This window comes from Sorex fumeus, unplaced genomic scaffold, assembly GCF_029834395.1.
Source record: "Sorex fumeus unplaced genomic scaffold, SorFum_2.1 ptg000162l, whole genome shotgun sequence".
In the NCBI taxonomy this organism is placed as follows: Eukaryota; Metazoa; Chordata; class Mammalia; order Eulipotyphla; family Soricidae; genus Sorex; species Sorex fumeus.
Window position 1 is genome coordinate 392181 of NW_026606219.1, and position 17718 is coordinate 409898.

General features: G+C 40.4%; 1 protein-coding gene across 1 annotated transcript in view; it reads right to left on the reverse strand.

The window, feature by feature from the left end:
• Window positions 1–6121: 6121 nt before the first annotated feature.
• The window catches only part of KRBOX4 (KRAB box domain containing 4), a 60001-nt gene continuing 48404 nt past the window's right edge, over window positions 6122–17718 (reverse strand). Inside the window, 2 exon segments of the mRNA XM_056107358.1 lie at window positions 6122–6267; window positions 6270–6392. Coding sequence (XP_055963333.1) covers window positions 6122–6267; window positions 6270–6392 — 269 coding nt within the window.

Consider the following 17718-nt stretch of genomic DNA (forward strand, 5'->3'; position numbering starts at 1 on the left):
CACGATTCTCAAAAAATTAGAAATTGAGCTCCCATTTGACCAAACAATACCACTCCTGGGAACATATCCCGGAGAAGCAAAAGAGTACATTTGAAATGACATCTTCACTTCTATATCCATTGCTGCACTGTTCACAATCGCCAAAATTTGGGAAAAAACTGAGTGTTGAGAACAGATGACTGATTGAAGAAATTTTGGTACATCTTCACAATGGAATACTATGCAGCAGTTAGAAAGGATGAAGTCATGAAATTTACAAACAAGTTGTTCTACATGGAAAGTATCATGCTAAGTGAAATGAGTCAGAAAGAGAGGAACAGACATAGAATGATTGCATTCATCTGGGGAATATAAAGTAACAGAATGGGAGATGAACACCCAAGAATATTTGAGATAACTATGAGGAGGTCTGCTCCACAGCTTGGAAGCCAGCAGCACATGCTAGGGGAAAACGCAGCTCAGATATAGAAGGGAACACCAAGTAAAGGATGTTTGGAAGACTCGCTCGGGATGCGAGACACACGCTAAAAGTAGACTATAGACTGAACACAATGGTCACTCAATACCTCTATTGCAAACCACAACAACCTAAAGGAAAGAGAAAGCAAAATGGAATGCCCTGCCATAGAGGTGTCACGGTGTGGGGGTGGATGGAGGTGGTGGGAGGGCTACTGGGATCATTGGTGGTGGAGTATGGGTACTGCTGTAGAGGTGCGTACTTGATCATTGTATAACTAAAACCCAAGCACAAATATATGTAAGTCTACAACTGTACCTCATGGTGTTTCACTAACAAAAAAAGTAATAGAGTAAATATGTATAGGTCTGTCTGGGAGGTGTGATGTTTCTTTCACTGTCACTGTCATCCTGTTATTCATCGAATACTTGAGCGGGAGCCAAAAGCATCTCCATTTGTCCTAGCTCTTAGATTTTAGCATCATAAACTTTATGCTCTCTCTCTGCGGATGCGGCAGTCCAGCTGTTTGTCCTTGGGCATAATGGTGACACGCTTGGCAGGGAATGCATCTAGGTTCGTGTCCTTGAAGAGCCCCGCCAGGTAGGCCTCGCACGCCTCCTTCAGTGCCATGACGGCCAAGCTCTGGGAGCGCAGGTCTGTCTTGAAGGCCTCTGGAATGGCAGCTGGCGGATCTCCCATAGCACCATGGTGTCGGGCCAGTGGTGTTGGGTCAGTAGCAGTGCGACTTCTTCATGCCACCTGAGGCTGGCACACTCTTGCGGGCCACCTTGGTGGCCCGCTGCTTGTGGGGCTCTTTTCCCGCCCATTGACTTGCACCGTCTGCTTAGTGCGAGCTCTGTCCTTCCCAACTCAGCTGGAGACTCTTTCAGGGGTAGGGAAATGAGACCCATTTTAGCTACTGTTGTTGGCATATTTGGTACATCACGGGTGGCTTGCCAGGCTCTGCCGTGCGGGCTGGATATCCTCGGTAGCTTGCCAGGCTCTCCCGGGGGAAGATGGAGCCTTTTGTTTTTGGCCTTCTGGTCATACCTGGCAATGCACAGTGGTTACTCCCGGCTCATGAACTCAGGAATTACTCCTGGCGGTGCTCAGGGGACCATATGGGATGCTGGGAATTGAATCTGGGTCGCCCGCATGCAAGGGAAATGCCCTACCAGCTATGCTATCACTCCAACCCCCTGAAGATGGATGGAGGCTTTTCGGGCAATCTCTAATCGTCCCTGCAGGTGTTCCCAGTCTACCGAATGTAAGCTCCTGGTGATCTGCCTGCTGTAACAATTTGTACACTGACAACACGTACCTGCCTTCATCTCCGGACAGCACCTGGGGCACCTGCGGTCTCAGTTTGATCTTGTGGTGGATGGAGTGTGCCCTGAGCTGTCGTAGAGCTGGCAGGGCAAGATCCCATCGCATAGGGTCTGTGCCAGGTCGAACACCTGCGCCAAGTCCCAAGTCACTCGGTGGTTGGCAGAGAGTGGCCTGCAGCGGACAAGCACCACACGGGCCACTGTAGCTGCTTCACGCTCGATGGTGCCGTGACTCGGTCCAGCTGGGGAAGGCGGTGATGCTGCGGCCGCTGTGGTCTTTCCTTGCCCCGCCGATGCCACTCTGTCCTGATCCCGCAAAACAGCCGGGGATGTCCAGCAGGAACCATGCACGGAGCTCCAGCAGGGATCACACGCGGAATTCCACGCCCTGTGCGCTGAGCTGAGCATCACCTAGAGTGAGATGGTGAGCTGGGCTCTGGAGAGTGCATGGGGTTCTACCATCTTGCTTCATGAGGTGTGATCTATGCAGAACAAAAAACTATCACAGGGGGCTGGAGCAATAGCACAGCGGGTAGGGCATTTTCCTTGCACACAGCCGACCTAGGTTAGATTCCCAGCATCCCATATGGTCCCCCGAGCACCGCCAGGAGTAATTCCTGAGTGCATGAACCAGGAGTAACTCCTGTGCATTGCCGGCTGTGACCCAAAAAGAAAAAAAAGAATACCAAACAAACTAATCACAGTAGCATCATATACTGAAAACAGGAGGGCTAAATAGAAAAAATGAGTCATGGGTCAGCAAAGTAGTTGAAAGATGCTTTACATAATTCTTACTGGTAATTTTTATAAACTTGAAACTGAAATCAGGAAATTAAAAGGTCAACAACTCCAAAGTTTCATTATAACCAGTAAAAATCATAGGATGTATTTTCTTTTTAACATTTCTCTGTGTCTCTTCACACATAAAGATAGACATATTATTCATAAAATGGATATACACAAATTCATTGTATGGGCTGGAGTGATAGCACAGCGGTAGGGCGTTCGCCTTACAAGCGGCCAACATGGCCGACCCGAGTTCGATTCCTCCGCCCCTCTCGGAGAGCCCGGCAAGCTACCGAGAGTATTCGATATGCCAGACACAGTAACAACAAAGTCTCCAATGGAGACGTTACTGGGCCCGCTCCAGCAAATCGACGATCAACGGGAGGGCCTTTACCTTTACCTTTACATATAAGTGTAGTTTTTGTGTCATGCCTAGCAGTGTTCAGGGCATTCTCTTTGCTTTATGTTCACAGACCACTTTGGGTAATGCTCAGGGAACTGTATAGAGTACCAGGAATCAAACCTGGGTCATCCACATGCAAGGCAAGCACCTTAACTACTGCACTACCACTGGTGCCACATGTTTATAATGTTTACTAATAAAATTGCTTTTTATTGGTATTTTCAGAATTATACTAATTCCCATAACCATGTTGAAATCTGAGGAGAAATAGAATCAACCGACTGTTACAAACACGCTTTGCCTGTTGGAGACCTGGTATTTTTTCACTTGGTATTTTTTCATTTGGTTCCCTTGAGCACTATCAGGAGGAGCCCCTGAGTACTGCCAAATATGGAACAAAAATAAACACACACAAAATAAAAATATTTCAAATCATAATGGTGCACATACTTTTTGTATGTCACTTTACCTCACAGACATGATACAGTCTTAGAATCTCAACATAACTTATTATGGTATATCGTCCCATCATATGCATGTATTAGAAACAGGTTTGCCACATTTGACTGCGTTTTATTGTGCTTCACAGATATTGTGTGCTTTTCTACTTTTTAAAACAAGTTGACAGTTTGTGGCAACTCTGCATCATAAAAGTTTATTGATGCCATTTTCCAGTGGCACATGTTCATTTCATGTCTCTCACATTTTGGTAATTTGTAATATTACAAATTTTTCATTATTATCTGTTATATTTATCTTAACTGCTATCATATCTGTGATTAGAGATCTTTGGTATTACTACTGCAACCTACCACCAGCAAAAAGATCACAACTTGCTCAAGGCTCTGAGGTTAGTACTTTTAGGAATATTTCAAAATTAAAATATATTTTTATCACAATGCTATCAAACATTATGACTGTTATATTGTAAACATAACTTATGAGCACTTGGGGAAAATATCCCTGAATCAGTTTATTGTGATACTCGTTTTAACTGTGGCGGTCTGCAACTAAACCCACCAAATCTCCAAATCTGTACTCAAGCTCCTATAATCGAATATTCAAGTTACTTCCATTTATTATTTCAATTGATACTACTATAGAATATTTCCTGGAAATCCTAAACCTCTGACTTTCCACCATTATTACTCATTCCTGGAAATCCGAAACCTCCAGTTGTCCATTGCTATTACTGATTCTTCAGATAATATGCTAGATAAAATGTGTATTTTAAGTCTTCTGCTTAGATCCTTTGGAGATTCTGCTATCTCATCTTCTCTCACACTAATTTGTGTAGGGATTCTCTATTCATGTATTAATATCACTCTTTATATTATCTAATATATGATATTTTTGATATAATATTATTATTTCAGATTAATCTGATAGTTTGGATAATGAAAGTTTACTTTTCCTTTATTCTACTGATTATTTGACACATTTTATTCTTCCAAATATTTTATGTTTTACTCCTTAGCAAATATGTGTACTATTTTGAATTGAGTACTTAATCTTTTTTTGTAAGATATGACATCTAGAATAATATTTCTCTCATAATGTAATTTCTAGAAAAGTGGAGTTCTTCAATTTTTTATAACGGTAATCTCCTAAACCTAAGTTCTCTGATGTAAATGACATTTAAGTTCTTTTAAAGACTTTCCAACTTTGATGATAGACATTATCCTTGTATTCCTCGATTGCCTCAAGCAGGCCCCAGTAACGTCTCCTTCGTCCTAGCCCTGAGACTTAAAAAAAAAAGTGTCATATTCAAGGCTCTTTCAGAGTTAGGAGAATGAGACCCTTCATTGTTACTGGTATTTGGCATATTGGGTACGCCACGGGGAGTTTGCCAGACTCTGCCATGTGGGCAGGTTACATTTGGTAGCCTGCCAGTTTTTCCAAAGTAGGAATGAGATGATACGATGTCATTCGCGGCATTCACGGCCGCGCGCTTCTGGGAGCTGGGTTTTATAGTCTCTGAGTCTTGGCCGTTGATGTGATTACACGGCGCCAGGGGGCCAGTTGGTGGGTGTGACCCCCGCCACTGAAATTTTGAGGATCTGGGTGGAGGTTGCTCAGCCCCGATCCGAGTAGGCTTGGAGATCTCAGCCCCAGGACCCGCGTGCCTTTGTTCTGCTGCCGGTACCTTCATGTGTACGAAGAGTGGTCTCAGCATTGTGGTGGCTGGTTCTGGAGGTCTTCGGTTGCCGGAGCCCTGGTCGGGGCGGGGAGGAAAACTCAACCCGCTCCCCTCCAAGGCGAGGACAGCCAGGCGCAGGGGCAGGAGACTCTGCGCTGTTCTCTTCTGGGAGCTGGGTTTTATAGTCTCTGAGTCTTGGCCGTTGATGGGATTACACAGCGCCAGGGGACCAGTTGGTGGGTGTGAGCCCCACTTATTGGAATCTGGAGGATCTGGGTGGAGGATTCATCTAGAACATTCAGAAATTCTTTTATGTACAATGTATTCCTGAGTGAAATTTTTATTGTATATACTGCTTGCATTAAATATTGCAAATCTGAAATTTTGTTAGGGTATTTTTGTTTGTTGGTTGGTTGGTTTGGTTTGGTTTTTATACCACATGTGGCAGTGTTCAGGGCTTGTTCCTGGCTCTGTGCTCAGGGATCTCTCCTGCAGAGCAAAGCAAGTGCCTTAGCCATTTTTACACTGTCTTTCTAGCCTTGAAATCTGAGTTTTAAAAAAATCTAATAAAGGCTAAAGATATTATTTCATTAGATTTACGTGGCTACTCATAAATTCACTGATTCTTAGTTTAGCAATACATAATTAATGGACAAAGTTACCCATATCTAAATTTCTTCTTAGATTTCATCTCCTGTATATCTCTGGTGTTGAGTGAGAAATTTTCCCACTGAAGCTCTGCTACAGTTCCTGCATTTGTACGGTTCTCTCCTGTATGAGTTCTGTGATGTATAATGAAAGTTGATTTCTCACTGAAGGCTTTTCCACATTCATTACTTTCATGAGGTTTTTTTCCTGTATGGATTTTTTGATGTTTAATAAGGGTTGACTTTCTACTAAATGCTTTCCCACTGTCACTGCATTCATAAGGACTCTCTCCTGTGTGAATTCTCTGATGTGTTATCAAAGGGGCTTTCTGGATAAAGGTTTTCCCACATTCACAACATTCATAGGGTTTCTTGCCTGTGTGAGTACTCTGGTAAGCAATGAGGGTTGGCTTTTGAACATTTATAGCATTCATAAGGTTCTGAATATTTTCCCTGTGAATATTTCAGTAGTCTTTCCCTTATAGGAGCAAAATCCATGCTTAGAAAATGATTTGTCTAGATGTTCTGAATTCTTGGCCACTTCCATCCTTCATTGTTTCCTTCTCTATGAATGCAGCTAGCCACAGAGATTTATTTTGCCTTTCCTTGTGACTCTTTATCTGGTCATCAACTTGATAGAATATCAGGGAAAAAACAAATTAAGTGAATCACCAAATTCATAATATTCATGCTTTTATATTACTGTATTAAAAATTAATTTATTATTTACTTCTGTGAACTATCAATTAGGAGCTGATGTGGATGAATCTGCCCCATGTGCCACCACTACTGTAAATACTGAGAAATATTGGTTCATATTTAATAAAAATAATTTAATAAGGTCAATATAAAGGTCAGAAAAATTTATTATGTGATAAATGAAGGACATTTACAATGAAGAAAAATAATTTAAAGATAACTGGATTTGTTAGTGGGGGAATAAAATTCTGGTTCATGAGTGTAGAGTCAATTTCCAATCTTAAATGTACAGAGAAGAAATAAGCTAAGCATTTTAATTTGGAAGTAACAAAGGTTATCCTTGATTATATATAAAAAGGAAAAAAGGAACTATGAAAATTTCCCCCAATGGTTAATTAAAGCATTAATAAAGATTAGATAAATACAAAAATTAGAAACCCCACCTTATACTTATAGATGTGCATATATGAATATTTCAAGTGGATATTTAAAGAATAAAATAAAACCCAACAGTCAAAAAATTCACCTGAAATTGTCCGTGCATTTGTAAAACCACTGGGCCCCAGCAGTGGCACTCTCCAATGTCTCTATAACGTAGAGTACTTGAAATTTCCATGGAAACAAGCTCTCGCTGAAAAGGAGTTCATAGAAAAAATAACAATTCTCAAAATGAAATTAACCATAATGAATTGAAAGCTCATGTCCACAGAAAAACCTGCACTTAGATGTTCAAGAAAAGCTTTATTCAAAGTGGTCCCATATTGGAAGCTGCACAGATGCCCTTGTTAATAGATGGATAAGCATTATTAAGTGGATAAACAAATGAGTAAAACTACACCAGAATTATTCAGCAATAAAAAATGAGCTATCAAGCTATGACAAGACATAGAAAAAAATAGCATTTGAAAGCTAGATTGAAAGAGGCACATGAAGCATAATTAAAACTACATATTTTTGAAAATCCAAAAAAATAGAGAGATAATAAAAATATCAGGAATTACCAAAGGGGATTATCAAGTTTTTGTTAAGACAATAAAAATATCAGGAGTTAACAAAAGAGATTGTCAAGTTGTTGTTACTTGACACATAAACTTCTAGGATTGTTATATCTTATTAAAGATTTAATTGTTTTAGAGAGGCAATGCTCAACTCTGGATATATCTGAGAGTTGGGGAGAGAGTCACAGCGAGAAGAGTGAGACAGACGGATAGGGGGAGCAGACAAGAGAGCTCTGGAAATCAAGTGCTTTACAAATAATTCTATTTTGTATACAGAGCACGTAGCAACTCAGAAGATCTTTCCCAATGAACATGTCAGTGTTGACCTTACCAGAATATGAATTTGAAAAGCGGTTTGAAAAGGAAACTATCCAGTGGATGGAGGAAAAATGGAAGAAATCTTTCCTGTTTTCTGTTCTGTATATTGTCTTTATCTTTGGAGGTCAGCAGTTAATGAAAAAACAGGCCAAGTCTGAACTGAGTAGACTACTAGTTCTCTAGTGACTTAGCACACCAGTATATTTGATGCTTTTTGAATTGGTGCTTTTATTGTCTACATTTTGAAAACCAAAAGCCGGAAAGTCAGTTTGTAGTGTGAATTTTTTTTTAAACTAGACCTGTCTGCAAATTCTGGGCATACTGATACCTCTCATGTGTGGGATATAAAGAATAGTAAGGGAATACCAATTGGTTCAAAGCAACAGAATTTGTGAACTTTTCTACAAAACTGATCGTATCTTCATAGGGTTTGGGAGGAGCTTTTGGTGGGGAGTGGAATGAACCTTGAGATAACAGTAGAAGGAAATAGACACTAGTGGAGGATGTGGAGTTGGAACACTATGCATAAAAGTCTATCATTAATAGCATTATAAATCACAGTGACTAAAATAAAATTTAACAAACTTTTAAAAATTTAAATAAAAAATAAATGAACGTCTCTTAAAGAAGTTAGTAGTTGTGATCTCCATGAGAATAGATGCACCGATTATCCTCTCCTAAGAAAACAGATGTGAACAACTTCATTTAAGAGAAAGGTAGGAAAAAGCTAAGAGAAAGCTTCTTTGTTTACTTTCACAGCACAGACTCAAGCACTGAGCCTGCCAAAACCAAGAGGGGCACCCTATTTACAAGACTTCTCCAGGGAGGACGGAAACAATACAGTTTCTAAGGGTCAGTTCCTTCCCAGAATAGAGCTGAGAGCTTCGCTAATTTCTACTCTTATATGAGCAGAAAGGAAGCGATACCCTTGATTAAGTTATCAGACAGAAGGGCAAATACAGAACAAAAAACTAACTACGAACTAATTTGAAAACGGATACTGTATGGGCTCTGAGAAGGTTTAGACCAGAACCCTTCTCAAAGTGGGAAGAAAGGAGCTGAAGATCAGTATGACAGATATATAGGCCCTTTCCTTTGACGTCACACACTAACAAAACTTTCGAATGAAACCCTGTGATATAGCCAAAATGTTCTGTATATTTTTGTGATTTTCAAAATGAAATCTACAGGGTCTCTCCTGATTCCAGATTAACATTGTTTTATCTTCTGTGTTTACTTCCTGAGCAATGTAACAGAATATTTAAAGTGCCCTCTGCTGGGGGAGACATGTTGACGAACACACTTCATGTTGTGTTTGGATGAAACCGTGGAAAATGAACAGCCCCTCTTACAGATGTACCCTTCACATTTTGTTTTTCTTTTTGTTTTGTTTTGTTTTGGGCCACGCTAATGGGTGCTCAGTGGTTATTCCTGGCTCTCCACTTGGAATTATTCCTGTCTATGCTCGGGGACTATATGGAATACTGGCGTGGAACCCGGGCCAACTGTGTGCAAAGGCGAACAAACTCCTTACCCGCTGTATTTTCTCCATTATACCCCCCCCACTCTTCACATTTTGAATGACAGAAAGCCCTCATTGTGTTTTTGACCAAATCAAAAGACACTTATTCTTGCTTCAAAGAGATTTTTTCCTCTGGAACTCAGAAAACCACTTTATCAAGAGCCATATCCTCTAAGGGGAAAAAGCTAGATAATATTTTTAACACATACCTTTTATCTATTCATAGTTGTAGCTTTCATGGGATAAAAATACCTTTAGAAACAAATAATTTTAAGACATTAATTGAGAAAAATACAAAGGCACATAATATCAAGGCTACTGATTGCAAAAGTAATGAAACCCATGGATTAGAAGTAACAAATATTTTTCAGTGACGAATAAGTAGTTGCATATTAGCAGAACAAATTACTGTCCAGCTGTAAAAACGCATGATGGGTATTTACGTGGATAACTAAAGTGATGTGTAGAGCCGAGCTCAGCGGCTTGTGGAGTCAGCGCCGGCAAGGGGCTCCGCACACAGTATCCCAGCTTGGAAGCGCCACGGCTTATCTCCGCACCAAGACTCAGCCTGCCTGACCGCCCGACACACAGCAGATTGGTGACGGATTCAATCTGCTGTGTCTTTTGCATTCCCTACCCTATCCTTGGCCAGCGACTCTGAAAAGGAAAAGACGGGGAGCAAAAGCCTGTTTCAATAGATTTCTCTGCAGATCCAGTACCGCTGAGCCCAGTGAAGCCACACTTAGAAGAAATAATTGGAGATATTAAAACCTAAGTAGCCTGCAACAAGTAGATGGATTCTAAAAGCTCGAGCTACTTCTAGAACAGCATCCTACCCGACTGCAGATTGCAGTCCCACACAATTCAGAATACATTTGATGACATTGAAAATAGGATGATTGCAGATCTAGGATGTGGTTGTAGAGTGCTTAGCATCTGAGCTGCAATGTTAGAAGCGGGTTGGATTTGACATAGATGAGGATATACTGGAAATATTTAGTAGGAATCTGGAAGTGTTTGAGTTAATATGATTCAGTGTGATACATGCTCATTATCTAAAAGAATGTCTAAGTCATCTGATACAGTAATTATGAATCCTCCCTTTGAAACCAAGAATAATAAAAGAACTGATGTGGTTTTTCTGAAGACTGCTTTGAAAATGGCAAAAAAATGCAGTATATTCTTTACACAAATCTTTAACTAACTAGAGAACATATTCAAAATAAAGCTGCAGAGTATAAAATCAAGATAAACATTATTGTAGAGCTTCAATATGACTTACCAGCATCATACACATGACATTTAAATAAAATCAGTGGACATTGAAGTGGACTTAATTCTGTTTTTCTTAAGTCTTCAAAAACAGAAGCTGCCAAGGGGGAGCAGGTGGAGGGACAACACCCTTCCCCCTTTGGGGTGGCCAGGCGACAGTAACTACTGCGGGGTCCCAACGAATTTCTGCCAAAAGCCGCTAGGTTTCAAGATTTGTTTCTGAGTCTCTGGGATCATGGCCGTTAAGCAGCTTGATCAGGAGCCAGAGAGACCATTCGTGGGCAATGACTTGGGGTCTCATTGGGATGGGGGAGACAGGCCCGGCTCCACCCCCATCCTGTGAGGCCCAACAAGCTTTGTCACTGCGGGCCCAAGCCTGACTGTCCAATGGCCTCTTGGAGGATGACTGCCACCTAGTCGCCAGGGGGAAGCAGGCAGAGGGACAGCACCCTTTCCCCCCTGGGGTGACCCAGCGACAGTAACCTACTGTGGGGTCCGCACGCATTTCTGCCAAAAGCCGCTGGGTTTCGAGATTTGTTTCTGAGTCTCTGGGATCAAGGCCGTTAAGCAGCTTTATCAGGAGCAAGAGAGACCATTCGTGGACGATGACTTGGGGTCTCGTTGGGGTGGGGAGGACAGGACCTGCTCCACCACCATCCCGTGAGGTCCTGCGTGTCTTGTCACTGGGGGCCCAAACCTGACTGTCCAGTGGCCTCTGAAGGATGGCGGCCACTGGGCCACCAGGGGGAATAGGCCAAGGCACAAAACCTATTACCACCTGCGTTGGCCCACCTCCGGTAACCTATTACAGGGACCGGACTCATATCTGCCAAAAGCCGCTGGGTTTCGAGATTTGTTTCTGAGTCTCTGGGATCATGGCCGTTAAGCAGTTCAATCAGGAACCAGAGAGGCCATTTCTCTGATTATATAGCTGAACCAGAGGTGGTTTGTGGGTGTGTTTCCCACATACCTAACTTTTGGCTGTTTACTTTCTTGGTAAACTTTGCCCCATGTTTTTGGGGTCTGGCCAAAGGCACAGCAGCAATTTTGGGGTATCTGGAAGTCTGAAGGCGCCATCAGTCTGCTGATGCACTTGCCTCACAGGTACAGGTTGACCTGCTGGCGGCACCATACCCCAGGGCATCTTGTTTTTTTCTTTAGAAATTAAAAAAATAAACTTTTATTGCATTCTTGAATGGGGAGAAAAAAGCTACAGCTTTATCATCTGCATGTTACCTTTTGTTTCCGAAAGCTTTTTTTATTCTAACGTTATTCTTGACTGACAAGGGAATTTTGAGGGTGGTGAAAAAATTCTGTATGATATGTAGTACTGCTTGATTTTTATGTTTCTGTCAAAATCCATAGAACTGTACAACGTGTAATGAAACTTCATGGTAACAATAGACTTTAGTTAAAAATAATGTACACAACTGCATCACACTAACATTTTAACAATATAAGAAATTGAAGGGGAAGTAGTGTAAGGGACATTTTTGATCAACTTTTAATTATTCTTAAGCTTCAAGTGAAAATAAACTATCTTCATAAATAGAATGAAAATACAAATAAAACACTATGTAAAACCATATGTTCAGTATGTGGGCTACAATAACAAGCAGTTTTTTATTTTATTTGTTATAACAAAATTCCAAAATTCTTGAAACCACTACTCTGTCAAATAAACTGAAACACTGACATTTCACCTTTAGTTCCTCAGTATTAATTTTGCATTAATTGAGTCTTAAAATTTCTGTACAGAAATGAAAGGAAAATTTTCTAGTCCACTTTATCCATGTAGTTGCATTTTTGACATAGACATGCCATTATTGCTTGGCTCATACCTTGTTTCCAAATGTTAATTATGAACCCAGTTTATTAAGAACATTAGCCTATTTTACCTAAAAGTATTATTTTATTTTTTTTAGTTTATAAATCTGTGTAGAATATTTTTGTACTGTACTTCTCAAAACCTGGCAGTATTAACAATCTTCTTCTTATTGACATATGTACTTTAGTTTTATAAAACTTTTATATTTATATGTTAAATATTTATTTATATTTCTTTAAATTTATATAAAGAAATATTCATATATTTTATTTATTACACAGTGTAGTGCATAATACTGTAGCTTGTATTAATATAACAATATATTTGAGTATGAAATTTGGAAAGTTGATAAGATTTAAAGTAGAGTTGCAATTGTTTCCCTTGCATTGAGATTTGATTTAAAAGTATTATGTTAACATTTATTCTTCCTTGTACTACAGCACAGAATTTAAATGGGAATGGTTTAGTTTTACAACTGCAATCAAGTGATTTTACCTTTATCCAGTTTTTAATATAAAACTCTTAAATTTTAAAATCCACTGTGTGACTAATAACATGAGGCTCTGCAGTTTTATTAAGAAATTAGTCTAGAGCATTAGAGTCCGGGACTTGGCGTTCACCTTGCAAAGGCCCAGGCGTCCTCTCGGACCCTGGAACAAAAGCAGACCTGAGCCCCGTCCTGCCCGCCCACCCCCAATGCTGCTCCGCCGGTTTCCTCCGCATCCAGGTCAGTCTGCCCGCCAGCATTCGAGTCCCGGACTTGGCTTTCTACCTGCAAGCCCCGCAGGCATTCTCCGGACACTGGGAAACAAAGCAGCAATGAGCCACTCTGCCTCTCCCTTTGCGTTGCCCAAGCTGAGCTGATGTAATCTCCCCACCCAGTCTTTACAACCCAGACACTCACCACGAACCCGTGGGGGCGTGGCCACTTTAGAAGTGGGCTTGGTTTTAAGAAGTGGGCGTGGTTTTAAGGAGTGGGCGTGGCCTAATTTTCAGGGGCCAACCGCTTACACTGCCGCAAGTACTTTACTCATACCAAAAAATCTACTCCCTACACCGACACACCAACATGAAGAAAGAATGCAAATCCCCACCGCAGGGAGAGGACAATGAAACGAGTCCGGAAGCCTCAGTAAGTGCTAGCCACCTAAAGTACCTCTCTGACAAAGAATTCAGATATGAAGTCATCAAGATGTTCAATCAACTCAATGAAACAGTCAGACAGATATCCAGTAAATTGAAAGAGGACATGTAAGAAACAATCGATGGCACAATCGACAAAATACAGGAAGAAATAAGAGCAGAAATTGGAAAGCTACGCACAGAAATGGCACGAATCAAAGATTCCATAGATGAAATAAAAAACTCAGTGCATGCCCTCAAAAATAGAATGACCACAGCAGAGGAAAGAATCAGTGAGCTGGAAGATCAGCTGCAACAAGCCAATAGGCAACAACAAACAGTGGCAAAGGACCTCAAAATAGCTCTACAGAAAATCAGAGTCCTAGGAGACGATTCCAAAAGAAACAACATTAGAATCATTAAACTACCAGAAGCTCAGGGAAAAAGTACCAATAAAAAAACCATGGTTAAACAAATCATCGCCGAGAAATTCCCGGAGCTCCACAATACAGCCATTCAGATTCAAGAAGCCCGAAGGGTGCCAGCTAAAAGAGACCCTAACAAAAACACTCCAAGACATATTATAGTTAGAATAATTGATGCGGCCTATAGAGACAAAATACTGCAAGCAGCAAGGGCAAAGAAGGAAATCACAAACAAAGGAGCACCACTTAGATTCACAGCAGACCTATCAGAGGAAACCCTCCAAGCCTGAAGACAGTGGTGATATATAGTGAAAAAAGTCAATGAAATGAATGCTTCATCTATACTCATACTCTATCCGGCTAAACTCTCACTCAAAATTGAAGTAATGGTACACTATTTTCAAGATAAACAGCAGCTCAGGAACTTCATAGACTCAAAACAAAACCTAAAACAAGAGTTAAAGGGACTACTATAAGACAAGACAAACCCTACAACCAAAACACACCCTTAGAGAAAAATGACACAAAACCCCATAACAACAATCTCTCTCAATGTCAACAGTCAAAATTCACCATTTAAGAGACACAGAATGGCAAAATGTATACAGAGACAGAACCCAACATTCTGCTGCCTACAAGAAACTCAACAGTCAAAGCAAACCCAGACTCAAAGTCAAAGGATGGAAAACAATCCTGCAAGCAAACAGCTCCTTCAAAAAAGCTGCGGGGGCATACTAGTATCCGACAACATTAATTTCAACTTGAAAAAGATTAGAAGGGACAGTGAAGGCTATTTTCTCTTCAACAAGGGATACGTACAACAGGAAGAAATAACACTCATAAATACATATGCACCTAATGAGGGAACAGATAAATATTTAAAACAACTGCTAACAGATTTTAAGGAGGACATTGCTAACAACACAATAGTACTTGGAGACTTCAACATCGCCTTATCATCTCTGGATAGATCAACAAGAACAAAACTCAGCAAGGAATCATTGGCTTTGAAAGAAGAAATAGAAGAGAAAGGACTTATAAACATATACAGGGCTTTACACCCCCAAAAGAAAGAATACACATTCTTCTCCAGTGCGCACGGAACATTTTCCAAAATAGACCATGTGCGAGGACACAAAACATACCTCAAAAAATCAGGAAGATAAAAATAGTATCAACCATCTTTTTAGACCATGATGCACTGAGAATAGAAGTGAATCACACACAGACAAGGAGAACCAAATCAAACACCTGGAAATTAAACAATTCAATACTGAACAACGAGTGGGTCAGGAACGAAGTCAAGGACAAAATCAGAAGATACCTGGAAACAAATGAAAATGAAGACACGGGTTACCAGAACCTCTGGGATGCAGCAAAAGCCATATTAAGGGGGAAATTCATAGCTCTGCAAGATTATCTTAGGTCTGTAGAAAGGATGCACATAAACAACTTGACCTCACAGCTCAAGACCTTAGAAAAGGATCAACAGAAAAAGGCTAAATCAGGCAGAAGAAAAGAGACCATAAAACTTAGAGCAGAAATCAATGACGTGGAAACCAAAGAAACAATCCGAAAGATCAATGAAACCAAGAGCTGGTGCTTCGATAAAATAAACAAGATAGATAAAACACTAGCAACACTCACAAGAAACAGAGAGAGAGAACTAATAAACCAAATCTGAAATGAGAAGGGGGATATCACAAAAGAAACCAAAGAAATCCAAAAGATCATCAGAGACTACTCTGAAAGTCTGTATGCCACGAAACAAGAGAACCAAGAAGAAATGGATAAATACCTGGACTCCTATAATCTCCCAAAGCTGAATCAAGAAGATCTAGAGTATCTGAATAGACCTATTAACATCAACGAAATTGAAACTGTAATCAAAAGTCTTCCCCAAAACAAAAGCCCATGTCCAGATGGATTCACTAGCGAATTTTTCCAAACATTTAAAGAGGAGACCTACTGCCAGTCCTTCTCAAGCTTTTCCAGGAAATTGAAAAAAAGGAAACTCTCCCAAATAATTTCTATGAAGCCCATATCTCTCTAATACCAAAAGTAAACAAAGACACCACGAGAAAAGAAAACTACAGACCGATATCCCTGATGAACACGGATGCGAAGATTCTCAACAAAATACTAGCAGAATTCAACTACTCATCAAAAAGATCATACACCATGACCAAGTAGGATTCATCCCGGGGATGCAACGCTGGTTTAACACTCGGAAATCAATCAACATAATCCATGATATCAACAAAAGAAAAGGTAAAAATCATATGATGATATCAATAGATGCAGAGAAAGCATTTAACAAGATCCAGCACCCGTTCATGATGAAAACCCTAGCCAAAATGGGGATAGAGGGGACTTTCCTCAATATAGTTAAAGCCATCTACCACAAGCCTACAGCAAGCATCATCCTCAATGGGGAAAAACTGAGAGCCTTCCGTCTAAGATCAGGGACGAGAAAAGGATGCCCACTCTCTCCACTGCTGTTCAATATAATACTGGAAGTACTTGCAATAGCGATTAGGCAAGAAAAAGATATTAAGGGCATCCAGGTAGGAAAGGAAGAAATCAAGATCTCACTATTTGCAGATGATATGATACTATACTTAGAGAACCCAATAACCTCCACCAAGAAACTCCTAGAAACAATAGGCTTGTATAGTAAAGTTGCAGGCTATAAAATCAATACCCAAAAGTCCATGGCTTTCCTATACGCAAATAGTGAGCGAGAAGTAAGTGACATGAAGAGAACAATCCCGTTTACAATTGTGCCCCAAAAAATCAAGTACCTAGAAATCAGCTTAACTAAGGAAGTAAAGGACCTGTACAAAGAAAACTACAAGACGCTACTTCAGGAAATAAAAGAGGATACGAGGAAATGGAAAAATATCCCCTGTTCGTGGATCGGGAGAATTAACATTGTCAAAATGGCAATACACCCCAAAGCACTGTATAAATTCAATGTGATCCCTATTAGAACACCCATGAAATTCTTCAAAGAAATGGAGAAAACACTCCTGAAATTTATATGGAACAATAAGCCCCCAAGAATAGCTAAAGCAATTCTTGGGGAAAAGAAAATGGGAGGAATCAACCTCCCTAACTTCAAACTCTACTACAAAGCAGTAATAATTAAAACAGCATGGTACTGGAACAAAGGCAGAGCTGTAGACCAATGGAACAGGGTTGAATACACTGACATCTCCCCCCAAGCATATGAACATCCAATCTTTGATAAGGGGGCAAAAAGTGTGAAGTGGAGAAGGGAAAGCCTCTTTAACAAATTGTGCTGGCAAAACTGGCAGCTATATGCAAAAAAGTGGGCTCAGACCTCTGCCTAACTCCATGTACAAAAGTAAGATCAAAGTGGATTAAAGACCTCAATCTCAGACAGGAATCCATAAGGTACATTGAGGAAAAAGTTAGCAAAACCCTCAATGACATAGAAGTTAATGGTGTCTTCAAAGATGTCACGCTGCTGACCAAGCAAGTGAAAACAGAGATAGACAAATGGGACTAACTTAAATTAAGAAGCTTCTGCACCTCAAAAGAAACAGTGACCAAAATACAAAGACAGTCTACAGAATGGGAAAGGACATTCACCAAATACACATCAGACAAGTGGTTTATATCAAGGATATACAAAGTACTGGTTGAACTCCACAAAAAGAAAACATCCAACTCCATCAAAAAAATGGGGAGATGAAATGAATATAAACTTTCACAAAGAAGAAATCCGAATGGCTAAAATGCATATG